The 16800-nt window shown below is 35.2% G+C and overlaps 2 protein-coding genes across 3 annotated transcripts in view; one reads left to right on the plus strand and one right to left on the minus strand.

Moving 5' to 3' along the window:
- The first annotated feature begins 985 nt into the window (after nt 1–985).
- On the plus strand, nt 986–13163 carry LOC110111724 (DNA polymerase epsilon subunit B). Its single transcript, XM_020843718.2, has 13 exons — nt 986–1448; nt 1535–1712; nt 5601–5754; nt 5986–6117; nt 6958–7035; nt 7405–7509; nt 8068–8148; nt 8231–8361; nt 8512–8606; nt 11723–11822; nt 12317–12431; nt 12514–12624; nt 12745–13163. The coding sequence occupies exons 1-13, from the start codon at nt 1283–1285 to the stop codon at nt 12889–12891; spliced, it is 1593 nt and encodes a 530-aa protein (XP_020699377.1). The 5' UTR covers nt 986–1282; the 3' UTR covers nt 12892–13163.
- Nucleotides 13164–14329: 1166 nt separating this feature from the next.
- Nucleotides 14330–16800, minus strand: part of LOC110111722 (putative D-cysteine desulfhydrase 1, mitochondrial) — a 42573-nt gene continuing 40102 nt past the window's right edge. For both annotated transcript variants that reach the window (XM_028697731.1, XM_020843716.2), the window contains exon 10: nt 14330–14762. In XM_028697731.1, coding sequence (XP_028553564.1) covers nt 14558–14762 — 205 coding nt within the window. In that variant the 3' untranslated portion in view covers nt 14330–14557. The remainder of the gene's footprint in view (nt 14763–16800) is intronic.

Raw genomic sequence — 16800 nt, forward strand, 5'->3', positions numbered from 1 at the left:
CTAACCAAAAAAGTAAATATGACATCCATATTTGCAGAAAATAAGCATACACATATGGGTGCCCTCTAGGTAAAGGCACCCTCAATCAAACAAATCAAATAACCGATCTAACCTAGGCTAAAGTTGGTTGCTTGGTCGACCCTTCTTAAAAAATAATAATAATAATAATGTAAATCTTGATAAATCAGGTGTAACTGTTTGAAAATTCCTTTGCATGATTGCAGAGTTTTGCATGTGCCCATTATTCGACTTTGCTTCTTCGACGACGTTCCATTCCTGTCAGAGAACAATTATTACGTCCTCTGACCTAACGTAGAGCTACGTTCGGCCGCCAATAACATGTCGCCACGTGTTCTTACTCTAAACCGCGCGGCCCGACGACTTGACCCGGAGCGGAACCCGGGAATGCTATGTTCGCGATTTTCTCGGTATTGCTCGGTATTTGCTAGGTATTGCTTTGCAAAAATGAGAAATACTGCTATGTGAAGACCAATACCATGCAAATACTGAGTTGTACCGAGTTTTTTACAACTCGGTACAACTCAGTATTTGCTCAGGATTTGCTCAGGATTTGCTCGGTATTGCTAAGGATTTGCTCGGTATTGCTAGGTATTTGCTCGGTATTGCTAGAAAAAATACGGTACAACTCAGTATTTGCTCAAGATTTGCTCGGTATTGCTAGGGATTTGCTCGGTATTGCTAGAAAAAAACTAGGTACAACTCGGTATTTTCTCGGTATTGCTAGGTATTTGAAATATATCCAAAAGATGATGAGATTTTGTTCGGCTCGTCAAGGATTTAAAAAAACGCACGTGTGAGAACCCAAAAAACAACGGGTCAGATCGGCGTCTTTTCTTCATGCTACGTGACGCTAAAAATTAGTGGTCAAACATAGAGGAAGTACATTCACTGGACCCAATAAAAATTCCCCGTCGTATTGGTAGTTACGACATTTTGATGGGAAGCAACGACGGCGGCTCGCTCGCTGTGAGTGAAGGTAACTTTCTCCCTTTCGCGCGCTTCTTCGACCAAATGCCATAAATCCGCCAAACTACAGGATCCAGTAAATTCCGGATTTACGGAAAAAAAAGGGAAACGGAGGATTTATCCCGCCGTGAGATTTACGGGGGGCTCAAATCCCGTTTGGCAGGATTTAGCATAAATACTACTAAAATCCTGCATAAATCCTGTTGCCAAACAGCCCCTCCCTCGTCTAATTTAACGAGAGCTGACGTCCCTTTTCCCGCCAATTTCCGAAGAGAGAGAGAGAGAGAGAGAGAGGATGGGAGCGGGGGAGATCCGAAGGAGAGTCCAGAAGAAATTTAAGCTCCGAGGCTTCACGCTAAAGGTCGATGCTTTGGAGGAAGCCCTATCCTTCTTGTCTCATTTCCAGGACGCGGAGGATGAAGCCCTCGACCTCCTTCTTGATGAGATCGACAAGGAATCACGTAACCCTTCGACCTAAAAATTTTCAAACTTGCACTCTTTGAAGCCCTCATCGTGTTTCTAATGATTGTTTCTTCTTATGTGGCAGTTAAATCGTCGATCCTTGACGGGGAGGCAGTTCGACGTGTTGTGAACCTTCTTTTAGAGGCGGAGACCGCCGTAGATCCGACCTCGCCTGCGGTCAGCAGCCGATCGGCTCTACGTGTGGTAGATGCGTTCGTGATCCCGAGATTTTGTTACGATCCCATCAAGCAGGTGTTCTACGAGTACGTGAGCAAGCTTTATTTGGGATTCCTCTTATTGGCCTGTTTAGACAACTATGATTTGAAAGTTTTGTTCTTTGCTAGTTTAATAGCGGGTTGTGTCTGGATTAGTGATATATTTATGCTTTCATTTATTCTACATGCATTGTGAAACTTTCTTAAAGGATCGAATTTCAGAAGGAAAATTTGATTTTATATGCCTCGTAATAAACATAATTGGAGAAATAGGCAGGGTCTTTTTTTAAGGAATTATGCCTGAAAGTTTATTTCATATCAAATTACTCTGACATTTATGGATTGCACATTGAAGTTAGTCGTGAAAATTTTTAGATAGAGCTGATTAAAAGAAAAAAAAAAGATAGTCCTGATTTGAATTCAAATCAGGTTCAAACATTCTTTTACACATGTTGATCCTATGATATCTCCTCTAGCAAATTCGTTTCAAGTCTCTGGTCTTGAGATGCTATTCACAAAGCCTTCTCTTCTCTTCACATGCTGTCGATCTGGTTATTACCTTTTTCAATGCGCTCCCATGCTAAAAATTTTTCTCCTCACACACTGACAGTCACGTTAATGCCAATTCAATGAGCTGCCATCATAAAATCCTCCTCACACATTGTTGGGCCCATTAATGACACATTGTTGGGCCCATTAATGACCCCCAACAATCACCCTTTGTGAATTGCTTTCTCCTCACATCTCGCCAGTCCCATTTGTGAGACCTCAACAAGCTCCCGTTGTGAAATTAGGTCTTGTGATGCTTGTTTCAATGAGCTTCATTGGTTCAAGTTCGATTTTGATTTGCATTTAAATTAAGGTTTGATTTGAAAGTTTGAATTCAAATAATTTTAAATCAAGTTCCCTTGGAGCAGACTTTAATAATCATCTTAAATGAAGTTTTAGATATATTTCCACTAGAAAATAAGTAATAGGTATGTTTCTCCAACTACATCTATTATGATGCATATAAAGTCAAAATTACTTCCTTAAACTCTTTAGTTAATTATGTTAGAATGCTATAAGGTTTAGGTTGATGTGTCAATAGACCACGGGCAATATATGTCAAGTTAATAAAAATGGCTATTTTGTAATTTTGCCTCCCTCAAAAGTTTCTTTTTGCTCTAAATCCTAAAGTAAACTCTTGTTTGTCAGCCTCAGCTTATTTTTCGCAAGCCGTAGCTCTTCTCGTGACTTGCAAGCCCTCTTCCACTCTCTTTCCTCTCCCTCTCTCCTTCTCTCTTGTTCTACCTTTCTTCCCCTGCCCGCGCACCGACAGGCGACAAACGACTTAGGCATTCAGACTTCCTAGAGCAGCGAAGGCGAAGCCAAGGTGAACAAGTTTAATTTGTTTCTCGATTTCTTTCATTGATCAATCCTTTGTTAATTTGTTAAGCAATTGATTTCGCTCTTATATAGTTATATAGTTATATCAAAATTAGCACTATTTCATGCCAAAATTTTATAAAATAAAATTATTTGCTTCTCAAGTGTCTAAATTTTCATATTACCCCTCATTATAAGTTCAGTTGAATCTTTTCTCCTCCATTTCATAGTAAATGTTGATTGTTGTTGATGCATTCATATTTTGGTTACTTATGTTTTGATGTAATTTGAACAATATTTAGTTGTGTTTTATGTTTTTTTTTATTTACTATCCAATGTGGAAAGCATCCAATGATCATGGTAGGAAGTGCTTGGGCATGGCATGACTTGGGTTTGCTAGCGTTTTGGGTCCATTGTTCTTTGGGCTGCTTGCTGTTTCACGATTTGGAGCATGGCTGCTCTCGGATTGGGCTTTTGCTGCTCTGGTTGTGAGCTGAAATGTTGTGATCTTCTTGGTGCTAGCTCATTAATGCTTGAGCTAATGTTTAGCTCATTATTTGGTGGAACAATTACACTCCCTAGCTTATTAATGCATAAAGGTATTCTTCTATATAGCTCATTATTGTGGAGTGGACTTGTGTCTCTTTCCCTTCTCTTTACCCCTTCGGTTTCTTCTCCTCTGGTGCTATTTCCGAAGTGTGGTTCATTCCCCTTGCTGTGCTAATTGCTCTCTGTTACCTGGCTGCCAATTGAGATTTCCTTTTTTTTACCGGTTCTGTTTCTTATTGCCCGTTGGGTCTTCTTTGTTTGCCGATTCTGTTCTTGGCTGCTGTCCCGTGGATGTTATAACCAGTTTCTGGGTGGTTTTTTTTTTTGGTTGCTTTGTGGTTGACCCTTGGTCTTTCATTTTCCCAAACCTGATTGGTTTTGGTTGGAGGTGGAATGGCTGTTTGGCTTCTTTCTTTTGCTTATAAATTGGAGATGTTTTGGAATGAGGAAAGTTGTTGAATATTTTGAGCAAAGCCTCTACCAAAATTTGAGGGTTTATTCTCTTGGAAAAGCTTGATAGCTTGTTACACCCCTCTTTCCTCTCTATTTCGTCTTGGCTTCTAACATCTTCTTCTCTACGCAAGTTTCACTCTACTTGTATACTTCTTCTTGAGCATTTGTAAGTTGTTTGTTGGCTGATTTTGGGAGACATTTGCTGGAGCAGTTTGGTAGGACATTAGACCTTTTTGCTGTGGTGGACCCTCAGTTTGCAAGCCTAAGCACTTCATCATATATTTTCCTACTCGTTGCATGTGAGAAAACTGCTTGCCGGTTGTTCTGAGGATAGTATTTTTATATTATAATTTTATTTCGTTTAATTTGACTTTTCGTTTATCTGGATGTTTGTTTAGAACTTTGGATGTTTGCAAATTAAATTGAATCGAGTTTGGTTTTCATTATCCTTGTGTTCTCCAACTTGGCTTTTCTTTCTTGTTTGTTTGCATCAGTTGTTCCAATGCAAAATAATTTATGAAGATATTTGGTGGAGCTAATCTAACTTTTTTGGGTAATTGGTGACTTTTACAAATACATTATTTATTTTTTAACATTTAATTATTCATATAATAAGTTTGCCCATCCTAAAATCTAAAGCTGGTTCCACCCCTACAATAGACAATTTTCTTGTATAATGGTAGATATATTTTTTGTGCTTGGCATTATTACCCTCAATTCTCTTTCGAAATGATATTTTTGATGCCTCTTTAGGGCATCTCCAACCGAATGTCATTCTCCTGTTTGCACCTCTGATGAGCGTCCACCCAAATGGAAAATGGAAATACATTTTTTCATTTTATCTCGGCAGTGAATAGTGTGACGTCAATATAGGTGTCGCACTATTAAGAAACCCTTTTTTTATGTTAGAAAATAAATATAAAAATTGAGATGAGAAAGAATATACACAATATTTTTTTTTGTCTTAGAAATGGAGTTCGGTTGAAGATAAATTATTGTTTGATATTACTATTATTACATTTTGAAGTGGAAAATAAGTTTTTCAGTTGGAGATGCCCTTGAGAGATGATGGAAAATATGGTTTGTTAAAGGATTTTATTTAGCATGCCTCTAAAACCTCATCGTGTTTTATCACTCGAGCTTTCCATACCTGTACTGTACTTTTTTTATAATTGTTGTAACTTCTAAAGTGTTATTAGGACTATAAATTATTTCAGGTTTTTCACCTATACAATCCATATTGAATAAATGTTTGATTTTCATTTTTTATTTTGTGAATTATAAGTTTTTTTAGTATGGTCTCTGCTAAAATTATTAGTTTATGTAGCAGCGTTTTCCCCATAATGTAGGTATCCTGACAAAATCTTTCTGCTATATTTCTAACGAAGAGAGGGGATGTTGTGCCCTGAGGCGGCACGGTTCATTCTGATGGTCATGTACTTGTTGTATGGGGTTAGCTAGGCCTCAGGAGTCGCTTGCTTGCGAATGATGGTGTGACCTGCTTACGAGCGGGTATGCAACACCTTACAACGAATTAAATTAACTTCCATAAATTTTATGTAACAGGTACATCGGTAAATTATCAATCCACGGGGAAGCTACAGACAAAGCTGCCCTTTACAAAGACAGGTACCAACTGTTGCATCAGAGGCTCACCCGAGACAAGTACTTCTCAAAGCCTGTATTTGATGCTGAAATGGTGGACTCGGAGAGCTGTGAGGTAATCATGCAGAACCCATCTTTTTTTTCCAAGTCGTGTGCTTAGTTGTAACTGCTGACTATTTCACTTGATTTGTGTTAATTGCTTCAATTTAGCTCTCAGTTCCTTTTATGCTTTATTATTTATACATGCCCGTTAATTATTTGTCAAAGATTTTCTTGATCCATTATTCCATTGTGGTTCCATGGGTAAGAAGCTTTTTATGATGTGGTCTATCTATTGCTGCTGCAGATAACTCCCATACAATCTTTGATTGGGTGTATTGGAAGGAGATGGCTAATGGGGGTCATATCTCAACTTGAGGAAGGTCACTTCTATTTGGAAGATCTTACTGCTGCAATACCAATTGACTTGACAAATGCAATATCCTTCTTGCACTTTTTCCATGTTCTTATGAAGTTCTTGTGCTAGTTCGCTTGGAATGATATTTAATTTCTAATAATATCTTTACTTCTGCTAATAATGATTCAGAGAAATGTTTCTTGATAAGAACTTCTACCCCTCAATTAACTCTATATTTTTACTGTAAATCTGCTTATTTCCATGTTTTATTTTTTATCTTTTAAGTTTTTCATTTTATGTCGTTACAGCACCAGTAACTCTGCATTTTATTTTTTGCACTTGGCGTAATTTTGGCACCATTTCTATCCTCACTGATGCCACGGTGAACTATCAACTGGTTCACTGTCACTGTAGTTTTCCAGTGTGTTTCAAATATTTATCATAAAACTTTGAAGATGCATCGAAATAAACAAAGTTCAATACACTATTACTCAATTTGCTGATACCTTGCTTTCCATGTATTTAATTAGTTGCATCCATGATACAAGTATTGATCACAACATTATTGATTAAGCATTTTAGCAGAAATGACTTACGAATGCAGTAATGATCACATACTATGTATCATAGGAAATAGTTCAGAATGAAATCAGTTTTATCTTTCTTGTGGAATCTTCAAAACAGATGAGCATTCACTTGCACATTCTACCATCAAACCCTGAGGAATGGTTTTTAGTGAGTTTTCTCTTTGCTTCACAATCTAATAGATTAAATGAGGTATTCCAAGACTAAAAAAGAATAGTGAAGGCAGTTGATGATCAGTGTTGAGAGATATAATATACCCAGTATATTTGTTTGCATATCCATCCACTTTTTTTCTGGAAAATATTGTAGAAAACTGATATCCTTGACAGTTTACACAAAATCACTTCAGGATTCTTTGTCGAGAACACAGTGATTGTTGCCGAAGGAGAGCTTCTTTCAAATGGAATTTTCAAGGTCAGACTTGCGATTTTTTTGTTTATTTATTTATTTTTTTAGTTTATCTCGCATTATTTGTATATTGTCTTAAAAGAAATGAATTTTGTTATCATGGAGACGTGGCAATTTTTCATATTCACCATCACCATCGTAATATTAATAGTTAATCATATTATGTACTTTCGGTTTTTTGTTGGCTCTGTGTTCATCTTCTGGACATTTATGTCACCAACGCAGGCAAATATCTGGTTAATTTCGTTTTGACATTTATAAATGTAGTCATCTTCTGAACTGGTTCTTGTTACAAATTTTCAATGCTAGTTTCCATGTTGGTTTCCAGCTTTTAAAGATCCTGTTAATAGCGTCTAATTCTGGTTTAACTTGCAGGTCAATACATGTGGATTTCCACCTTTAGAGGATAGAGATGATTCCTTATCTTTGCTCATGGGTCTCGATTTCTTTGGTGGTGGTGTTGTCACAACAGAAGAAAATGTAATTCATGCAACACTTAAATCTATTTATAATCATCACTTCATCAGGCCTAGTAGTTTATTTGCTTTTCCCTTGCATCAACATCTTTAGCCCTGCCATATGTTTGTGTTTGGTTGCCTGCAATGGAAGCCTAGATTATGAAATATAGCAGTAGGGATTTGCAGCGTTTTGGTTTTCTATGTAGTGGAGAGGGAATTTGAGCTGGAGAAGCAATATAGAATGATTTTTTGCTTCCAAGTTCTTACCAACTTGTCGCTGAATTACTTGCCAATGGAGTAAATACATTCTTCTCATAGATTTATCCGCTTTCTGAACAATCGAACACTCAAGTGGAAAGCACCACTTCTAATTTGGGCAACCAAACAACCTGCATAAAAGCAACTTCTTCTCATCCCGCTTCTTAAATAGGAAGTGATTTTTATTTCTCTCCTACAAGCAACCAAGCTCACCCTAAATGCAGTTTCGTTATACTTTGTAGTCTTACTTTATTCTTGTGAAAATACTAAATCAGCCAAATCTTGCTTATAGCTCTTATTCGTTCTATTTTACCTTCAATAGCTCAGAATGTCAGCAATGGAAAAGAAAGCAGAGAATGACATGTTTGTCATACTTTCAGATGTATGGTTGGACAACGAAGAGGTAATCCAAGAATAATTGATTTTCTTCTTTCCTTCTAACATTTATTCTCAGGATGGTGATTTCTATTTTACTTGTAGAAAAGGCTATGGAAAAGCTATCCGTGGTCTTGGATGGTTATGAAAGTTTGGAGGTGGTTCCTTCTTTATTTGTTTTGATGGGAAATTTCTGTTCTCGTCCGTGCAATCTTTCTTTCCACTCGTTCTCTAATCTCAGGTAAGATTATTTTCCCATCTCAGTTCATTCCTGTCTGCTAACTGCTAGCTTGTATCGTGGTCAATATATTTTCCCTTTTTAATGCGCTCTTGAAGTTAAAGTCATTGCTCTAGCAATATAAAGAAAGTAACTTGAAAACTTGTCATGCAGGACGCAGTTTGAAAAGCTGGGAGAAATGATAAAAGCTCATCCAAGGATAAACGAGCAAAGTCGTTTTTTGTTTATCCCAGGTCCTGATGATGCAGGTAACATCAACATTTAATTGAAATTTTCATGACCTTTGCCTATACAATTTTCAATCAGACAACTAGTTCTTCCTAATGTAAATTTATCTTTTATGCTAACGTGAGCAGGATTCTGTTGTGCTAGCCATATTTATATGGTTCGACATATTATGTTGTGCTAGTCATATTTATATGGTTCAATATATTATGTTGTGCTAGCCTGCTACCCTTGTCGTTGACAATTTTTGCTCTATGCTTCCCCTATGCCTTCAAAGAAAATTTTTGAAGTTTTGATGCCAACATTAAAGTCTATAGTGGTTGAAAATGTAAAATATGTGTTGATACAAATAGATTGATTGAGAGATGATTTGATTTTAATGATTTATTATTTTAGGAATTTCAGTTTTAGTAAACTTTTGAAATTTAATAAGCATGCCTATGATGTTCTTACAAGATTAGGATGTATTCTATGGTTTTATGCCATGGTTCTCTATGTTGCTTAATGCAGCTTACCCTCACATGAAGATTGTATGTGATCCATATTCCATGGCAAGTGTGTGCGTCATGAGCCCTTGAAGGTTTTCCTCTACTCATATTCTTGAAACTTCTACTTATTTACATCTTTAACATTCCTTTTGGGTCTTTCATCGTCCAATCTAGTATAGAGGGATTTTGTTTCACTATCTTTTATTACGTTGCCGCCAAATTTGTGATCTCTATCATCCACTCTATTTATGAAAATTTATTTTAAATTGAATGAGGTTTTGTGATTATAAATTGAGTTACGAGGAATGAAGAAAACATTGTATTTTGATTCTTATTATGATTTTATTAATTTTTTGTTTGATGTAATTAATTCTTAACTTCTACTAGTGCAAATGAAGATTGGAGAATTTTAGAGGAAGTTATTTTCTTGTATAGGTGTGAAGCTTGGTTTTATTATTTGGTGATCTCTTATCTTTTTCATCTTCTTATTTTTCTTAATTTTTTAGTTATCATATTGAAATTATCTCAATATCTAAATTATTTATAAGAAGATTTTATATTATTTATTATTGTTGTGTCATGGAATATTCGCAGTGATAGAGGAATATATAGTTTAATATCTTAGCTTTGTATGATGATCCAGCACACAATCAGATAAAATAGAGGGTGCAACATTTATAAGAGACCAAAATTTTTTATGTGGAAAATCCTGAAAATGGGAAAAACCACATGGGTTGGCCGAATTTGAATGAATCCACTAGTATTTGTAGTTGATTACAAATGAGGACCTTCAATGGGGGTAAAGCCTTGGCTTGATTTAACAAATATACATCATATAGAGTGCATTACATGGTGGGGATTGGAAGAATCACTATTGACATGTTCGTTTAGTTAGAAAGACTATAGTCGGTGGGCAACAGAGGTCGGAAAGACCATTGTCGGGTGATGGTGGTCGAAAGCACCGTAGTGGCGGGCGACGGAGATCGAAAGGACCATGTCGGGGGGGACCGAGGTCGAACGACTGTAGTCGGCGATGGAGGTCGAAAGGACCGTAGTCGGCGTCGGTGGCTGGTTGGAAGTTCAACGTCAATTGATGGCCGAGTCGAATTTGGTCCCATTTGGGCTCAGATTGAGTCGAATTTGGTGTCGTTGGGTTCGTATTTTTGAGACGTTCAGTTCGACTGTAAGTTAGCTGAAATTGAAGTTCTGATGATCCCAAATTTAGTTTCAGAAGTTTCCAACTTGATTATCTTGAGATTCATGCCCGATCAAGATAATTTTTTTGATGATATGTCGATTATTATAATATATTTTTATTATAGAGGATATTCTCCTATATTATATTTTTTTTCTTATTGTTTTCTTATCATGCCTATGTATAGGCATGTATATTATTTTACTAGTTAGCTAATTCAATAAAAACATAGTTTTTTATAATTCCCGGTCTTCTAACATGTTATTAGAGTCATGTCCTAAAACCCTCATGATTTTCTCTAAGCATCTTCCCATCGATGCCGCATTCATGTTTTCATTCTCTACCGACTCTTTTAGTGAGATCCGCATCTCTCATTGATTGTTGAGGTACTTGGCTTCCTTTATTTCTTGGAAATATATACACCTATAAGAGTTACCTCTGTTCACTGGTAATGACTATTCCAGTGTATTTTTCCTTCTCAACATTGATCTCTTCATCTACAATCTATTAATACTCTTCATTAATCCCTCCATTGATATCTTCATAAACGTGTCCTGTATTGATATCTGTGATTATATTATTCGTGCCTTCTCTAAGACGGATCTCCTTGTTGACCCTTTATGTATTCACATTGCTCTCTCCTCTGATATTTGGTGCTCCTCTTGGGACACTCGCAATCTATGAGCAACAAAACCTTAAACTACTTCATTTTGGTCATTATTGTTTCCATACTCATGCTTACATCACCTATATCATTTTGAGTTGTGACGTATCTTCATATTTAACTACTACATAGTCTAAATTATTTACAATAATAATTTGCACAATTTATTTTTGTAATATTCTCTTCATTACTGAGGATATTATTTTTTATTGTATTTTTTTAATCTTATGTTGTTTATATATAGGCATATAAATACTTTTACAAGAGAAATAATTTATTATTTTACAATTTATCTCCTTTCTAATACCAATTATTGGTTTGAACTCTTGATTTAGTTCTGCCAAACTTAGCATGATTTGATTTTGATTGTGGCTTGATTTTCAATTGAACATATGGTTAAATATGTAATATTCTTTTGAATTTTATATTTTATTTCTACAAGTGGTTTACTAAATTATCATTATGACATATTTCTTTACATTTTTTTGTTTTCATTTAACTAAATGAGTAGTTATTTAAATTAAAAGTTTGTGAACTACGAAATTTATGTGTCAATTTTTCTCACCCCATCATACATCTGCATTTGAAAATCTTACAATCCTAAGTGTCTTTCATCAAATTGTTATTGAATTGGCTATAGTGACTGGACCTGCAATTTCATCAGCATTCTGTCATGAGAATCTCGTAATACGCATTTGTAGGAAGTAGGAAAAAATATTAATTCTCTCATGTCCAATATTAAACATCTTTTTTTTTTCTTTCTTTCTGTTAATTTTTCTTTAATCTTCTCAGGTCCAGCAAAAGTTCTTCCAAGGTGTGCATTGCCAAACTATCTAATTGAAGAGCTCCAGAAGCTCATTCCCACTGCTATCTTCTCAAGCAACCCTTGCAGGTCAGATCCTAAAGCATTTTGCAGATTTTAACAGTGATGTAATCCTGGTAGAACATTGATGATCTCCAGTCATTGTAAATTACTTAATGCTCAATGGTACAACCCATGAATGTAATGCGTTAAACTCATGAGTTGTATCATTGAAAAAAATCCACATTTGAGGTGCAATTACAGAGAAATAAAGAGAAATTGAGGGGAGAGAATGTGATTGGACATTCTACTTTTCTTTTGGAAACAATTTTTTTCTCTTTTTCATGCATTTCTATCACTCTAGTTACTCGTTGAGGATTTCTTTTTGTGGTATAATTTTGTCCGATGCATTATTTTTGTCACGCATCAAATGCGAGCGACCGTCAATATATATTGTGGTTATAATAATATATAATTAGAGCATTTGATGCGGTATCTATTTAGTTGATTACTATAATTAGGCCATTTGATGCAGTATCTATTTAGGTGAGACAATATGGCTAAGGAAGTTTTCTCAATTTCAGAGTAAAATTCTACACTCAAGAAATTGTATTCTTCCGGCAAGATCTCCTCTACAGGATGCGTCGTTCATCTTTGATTCCACCTTCCTCGGAAGAAACCACTGATCCATTTGAACATGTGAGCTTAGTTTTTTAACTACAACCATATGGATTCACAGATAAGCTATAAGCCTGAGCACTAATGGAATGTTTTCTTACAGCTTGTTGCTACCATTACTCATCAAAGCCATCTCTGCCCTCTACCACTCACAGTACAGCCTATCATTTGGAGCTATGACCACTCTCTTCGGCTCTACCCAACCCCTCACACGGTTGTCGTCTATAATGCTTACTTGAATAATTCTTCTTTCACTTTCAAGAATAATTCCTCTTTCTTAGCTATGTATGAGACAAAAACCAAATACTTAAGTTGCTATATATATTGGTTGCAGATTGTTTTGGGTGATAGGAGTGAGCAGAAGGCCTTCAAATACACAGGAATAACGTGTTTCAACCCTGGATCCTTCTCCAGTGACGGCACCTTTGCAGCATATCGTCCCTGCACGCAAGAAGTTGAGCTATCGGCCCTTGAAAGCTAGGATTTTGAGCCTCATAACAAAACTTTATTCTTTTGGTCGCCTGTAGCTCCTACCTCAAATAATAGGAATATTTATACCGGAAGTTCCATGCTTTAGATTCCCATGATAATGTTATTTGTAATTTGGTAGCATGAGTTCGGTTCGGGGCCCCTAAGCATAGAAAATGTAAACCCAAAAAGAAATGATTTTTTTTTTTTTAAGTTTATTGATTGTAGTTATTTTGGTTTCTTATAGTATTGTTTTTAATACTGATGAAGCAAGTTTCTTGCTCACACTTTGGACGGTCATGGCTTGGTTGGCAATTTAGGTGGTTATTTCTCTATCTGTTTTGATGGGTTCTGATTTTTGAGGGCATGTTGCATTTGAATTTTCGACTGTTATCATCTTTTCCTTCTTGGATGGCCCAAACTTGGCAATTAGGTGCCGGTCTGACTCCAATTTATTTTGGGGTTGTATTTTTCTTTATTTCATACTGGTTGTTGGGCCCTGACATGTATTGTATTTCTCTGACTTGTGGTGTATTGGTCTTATTATCTAATTGATTTTTCTTTTGATTAAAAAAAAAATCATTACAGCCAATTTTATTTAAATATAGAGGGTTGTAGCTCCAGTTAAGTGCTTGTGATCAAGAAGATATTGGGATGCTGAGAGCTTGGATATTGTGTTGGCCAAGCCTCACACCACCAGAGCCTTATTGAGGGAAAGATTATTCTGCTAAAAGCTGTTCACGTTGGCAATAAGAAAGATTATTGAGTTATTATGATTGGATTTAATCTTTTTTTTTAGCGTTTATCGAGATGAGTCTCAGAATCAAAGCACTTCATGTTTATCTTTCTCAGTGTTTATTTAGAGGCCATTTTGTTATCTTATTTTTTTAAAACCAAATTATATTTTAAATAGTTGTTTCATATTAAAGTCAATGAATTGAATTGACTTTTTTTTTTTTACTTAACGCCCTTCAATTTTGAGTTGATTAATTTTGATTGACTTGGAGTTTATTTTAATTTAATTATTATATTTGTCAGTATTATCCACTAAGCTTAGCCGCCTAAAGTCAACCTCAACGCATTGAAGTTCTATTTAATATATAGAATGCATCCAAATCAATCAATGTACTCATTGCTTATATAAAATCAACAGTCGCATTCTCAATCATCTTAGTAGAATTCAATGAACACCATTAATTTCAATGACCATGTATGATCAACAGAAACTAAGGTTTTTGATGACTTTTTTTACTATTTTTTAAAACAATTTTTTAATATTTAAATTATTTTTTTTTACTAAAAAATTCTTTAAAAAACACTAAAAAAATCATCACAAACGAAGTCTAAATCAACCAGTTGACATTAGCAGTTGTGAGATCATCACTTCATAGCTGAATAAGTTTATATGAATGGCTACCAGTGAACCATTTTTAAATTTGAATGCGTAAGAGAAGCCAAGAAAGCATTCCAGGCATCCTTTCCTAGTAGGCCATCATATAAATAATACAATAGAAAATTTTATTTTCATTACAGACATAGCTTATCCAAGACTTATTGATCATATATTTCCCATACCAGTTGCAGATTTTTGTTCATAATTTGTACTGAGCAGTAAACACCAGAGCTGATCTTTCAAGAACTGAATTTCCGAGATGATTTGTAGTGAGATTGTAAAACCATTAAAACATCTTTCCAATTCCATCTTTACGTGGGATGGATTCACCAAGTTCCATCTTCCCCCAGTTTCCTATCATAGGTGCCAACTGCTCGAATTTGTCAAATAACCCAAGTAGGCCTCCTGTGTGTATGAAGAGAATCTTTCTGCCCTTCCATTTTGTTGGGTTTGCAGATATGTCCTTCAGAAGGGCATATGCAGCTTTTCCACTGAAAAGAACAAGACATGCAAGTTTATTTTCAGTAGAGGTATCAAGATTTTTCTCTTGCTGCTAAAATATATTGCATTTGTAGGAGAGAGATGACATAGAAGACCAGCAATTAGAAAAACTACCAATTATTCAAAGACCCAAGTTGTATGATGGAAATATGAAATAGATATACGTACAAAAAGATGTGCTAGGGATGAACCAATAGCTGAAGAACATGTTGAGAAAACTGCTCATGGACCACCAAGTGAACAATAGTTGAAGAGATTAACTAAGCGAAGGCAATCTTCAACTATGCATTAATGGAAATCTACAAATTTATACTCGATGAGAAAGTAAATGATTATATCAAGTTAAATTTTTTTTTAATTATATCAAGTTCAATTAGTTTCAACATTTCGTTTATTTTTGTTCTTTTAATTTCAATTATTTTTGTGCATCCCTATTATATGACCTATGAAAATTATATGCATTATCTTAGGCTTTGTTTGAGATGGTTTTTTATTGCTTTCTAAAACAGTTTTTTAGTATAAAATTTTTTAGTTTAAGAAATTTTGTACTAAAAAGTTGTTTTAAAAAGCAGTAAAAAAGTTATTCCAAATGAAATCTTAATCTTTCCAATTCAATGTTTTGGGACTGATTTATTTGAGTTACAACAAATATCTAGTTTTTTTCTTGAATCAAATATGCATGCCTGCCAAACCTACCAAAGCTGAATCGGTTATATATACCTATCCAACAACATATAAACCTGCCTATTCTATATTACTTGCCTATCCAACAGCATTGTTGGCTTGCCAGTGCTTCAAATTTGACAACTGAGAATCTATTTGTAGTGAATAAATTATAATTGCTCATGATTTTAGGTGGTTCAAATTTCTTGGTGATTTCTTCATATTTATTCGATCAATCTATTATTGTTTGGATTTTAGTTTTCCAATTTACTAACAACTTGTAAAGAGACAAGTTGTTACACTCCTAATGTAGCACAGTGAATGCAGCAACAGTGGGGGGAGACTGGCGGAGGCGAGGCTGGCTGATGGCGAGCGACGATGGAGGGCGGCGACTGGCAGTGGTGGCCAGCAACGGCCGAGAGTGGTGGAGTTGAGTTTTCACTGTATTTGGAAATCATCCAAATCTGAGGAATTCCAAATACACTGGATATGAACTAGAGTGTGAATTCCTTTTACTTCAAAATTTTACTATGCATTTTTTTTACTTCAAACCAAACACCAATATTTCCAAAACCCTTGCATTTGGATACATTATACTCCTAATGTAGCAAACCAAACAACCCTTAGTGATTATAGATGGAAGCCAAAGGGCAAAAAATATTATTCTATTGCTCTATGTTGATGACATGCTAATTATTGGGCATAACATTAGTGAGAGAAACAAATTCAAAAGAAAGTTAAACGTTCTTTGTTATGAAGGGTTTGGGTTCAACTAGAAAGATCCTTAGCATGAGCATGCTACTAAGAAGAATGATGAGCTAAGGTAATCGCACAAGAACTATATAGAGATTAAGAAAATTCCTAAAATATTTAACTTGAGCAAAGCAAATAAGTATTTTCTCCACTTGCGGATCACTGAAAGTTAATATTTGAGAAGAGTCCTAGAAGTGAGAAAACAAAACAGAGATGAGCAATATTAACTATGAATTACATTAGAAAGTTTGATGTAAACCATCGCGTACACAAGGGTAGACATAGCCTGCATATTTAGTGTTGTCAATCAATTCTTTTTAATCTAGGACAAGAACCTATGAAGCATGAACACATGAGGACATAGTCACGAATGGACTCAACAATACGCGATATAGCATAATTGCAAAAATTAGGACACAACAAACCATTGGCACATTATATTTTTGTAAGTATTAATATGAAATCTATAATTTATACATTATCTAATAAAAACATTACAAGATGATGTATAATTAGTCCCTTCCAAATTTCAATTGTAACATATAGTGCATAAAAGAAATTTTATAAAGAAAATAGAAAAATAAGCATTAGTAAAAAGAAAAAGAAACACTT

Source organism: Dendrobium catenatum, unplaced genomic scaffold (assembly GCF_001605985.2).
Source record: "Dendrobium catenatum unplaced genomic scaffold, ASM160598v2 fragScaff_scaffold_993, whole genome shotgun sequence".
Lineage (NCBI taxonomy): Eukaryota > Viridiplantae > Streptophyta > Magnoliopsida > Asparagales > Orchidaceae > Dendrobium > Dendrobium catenatum.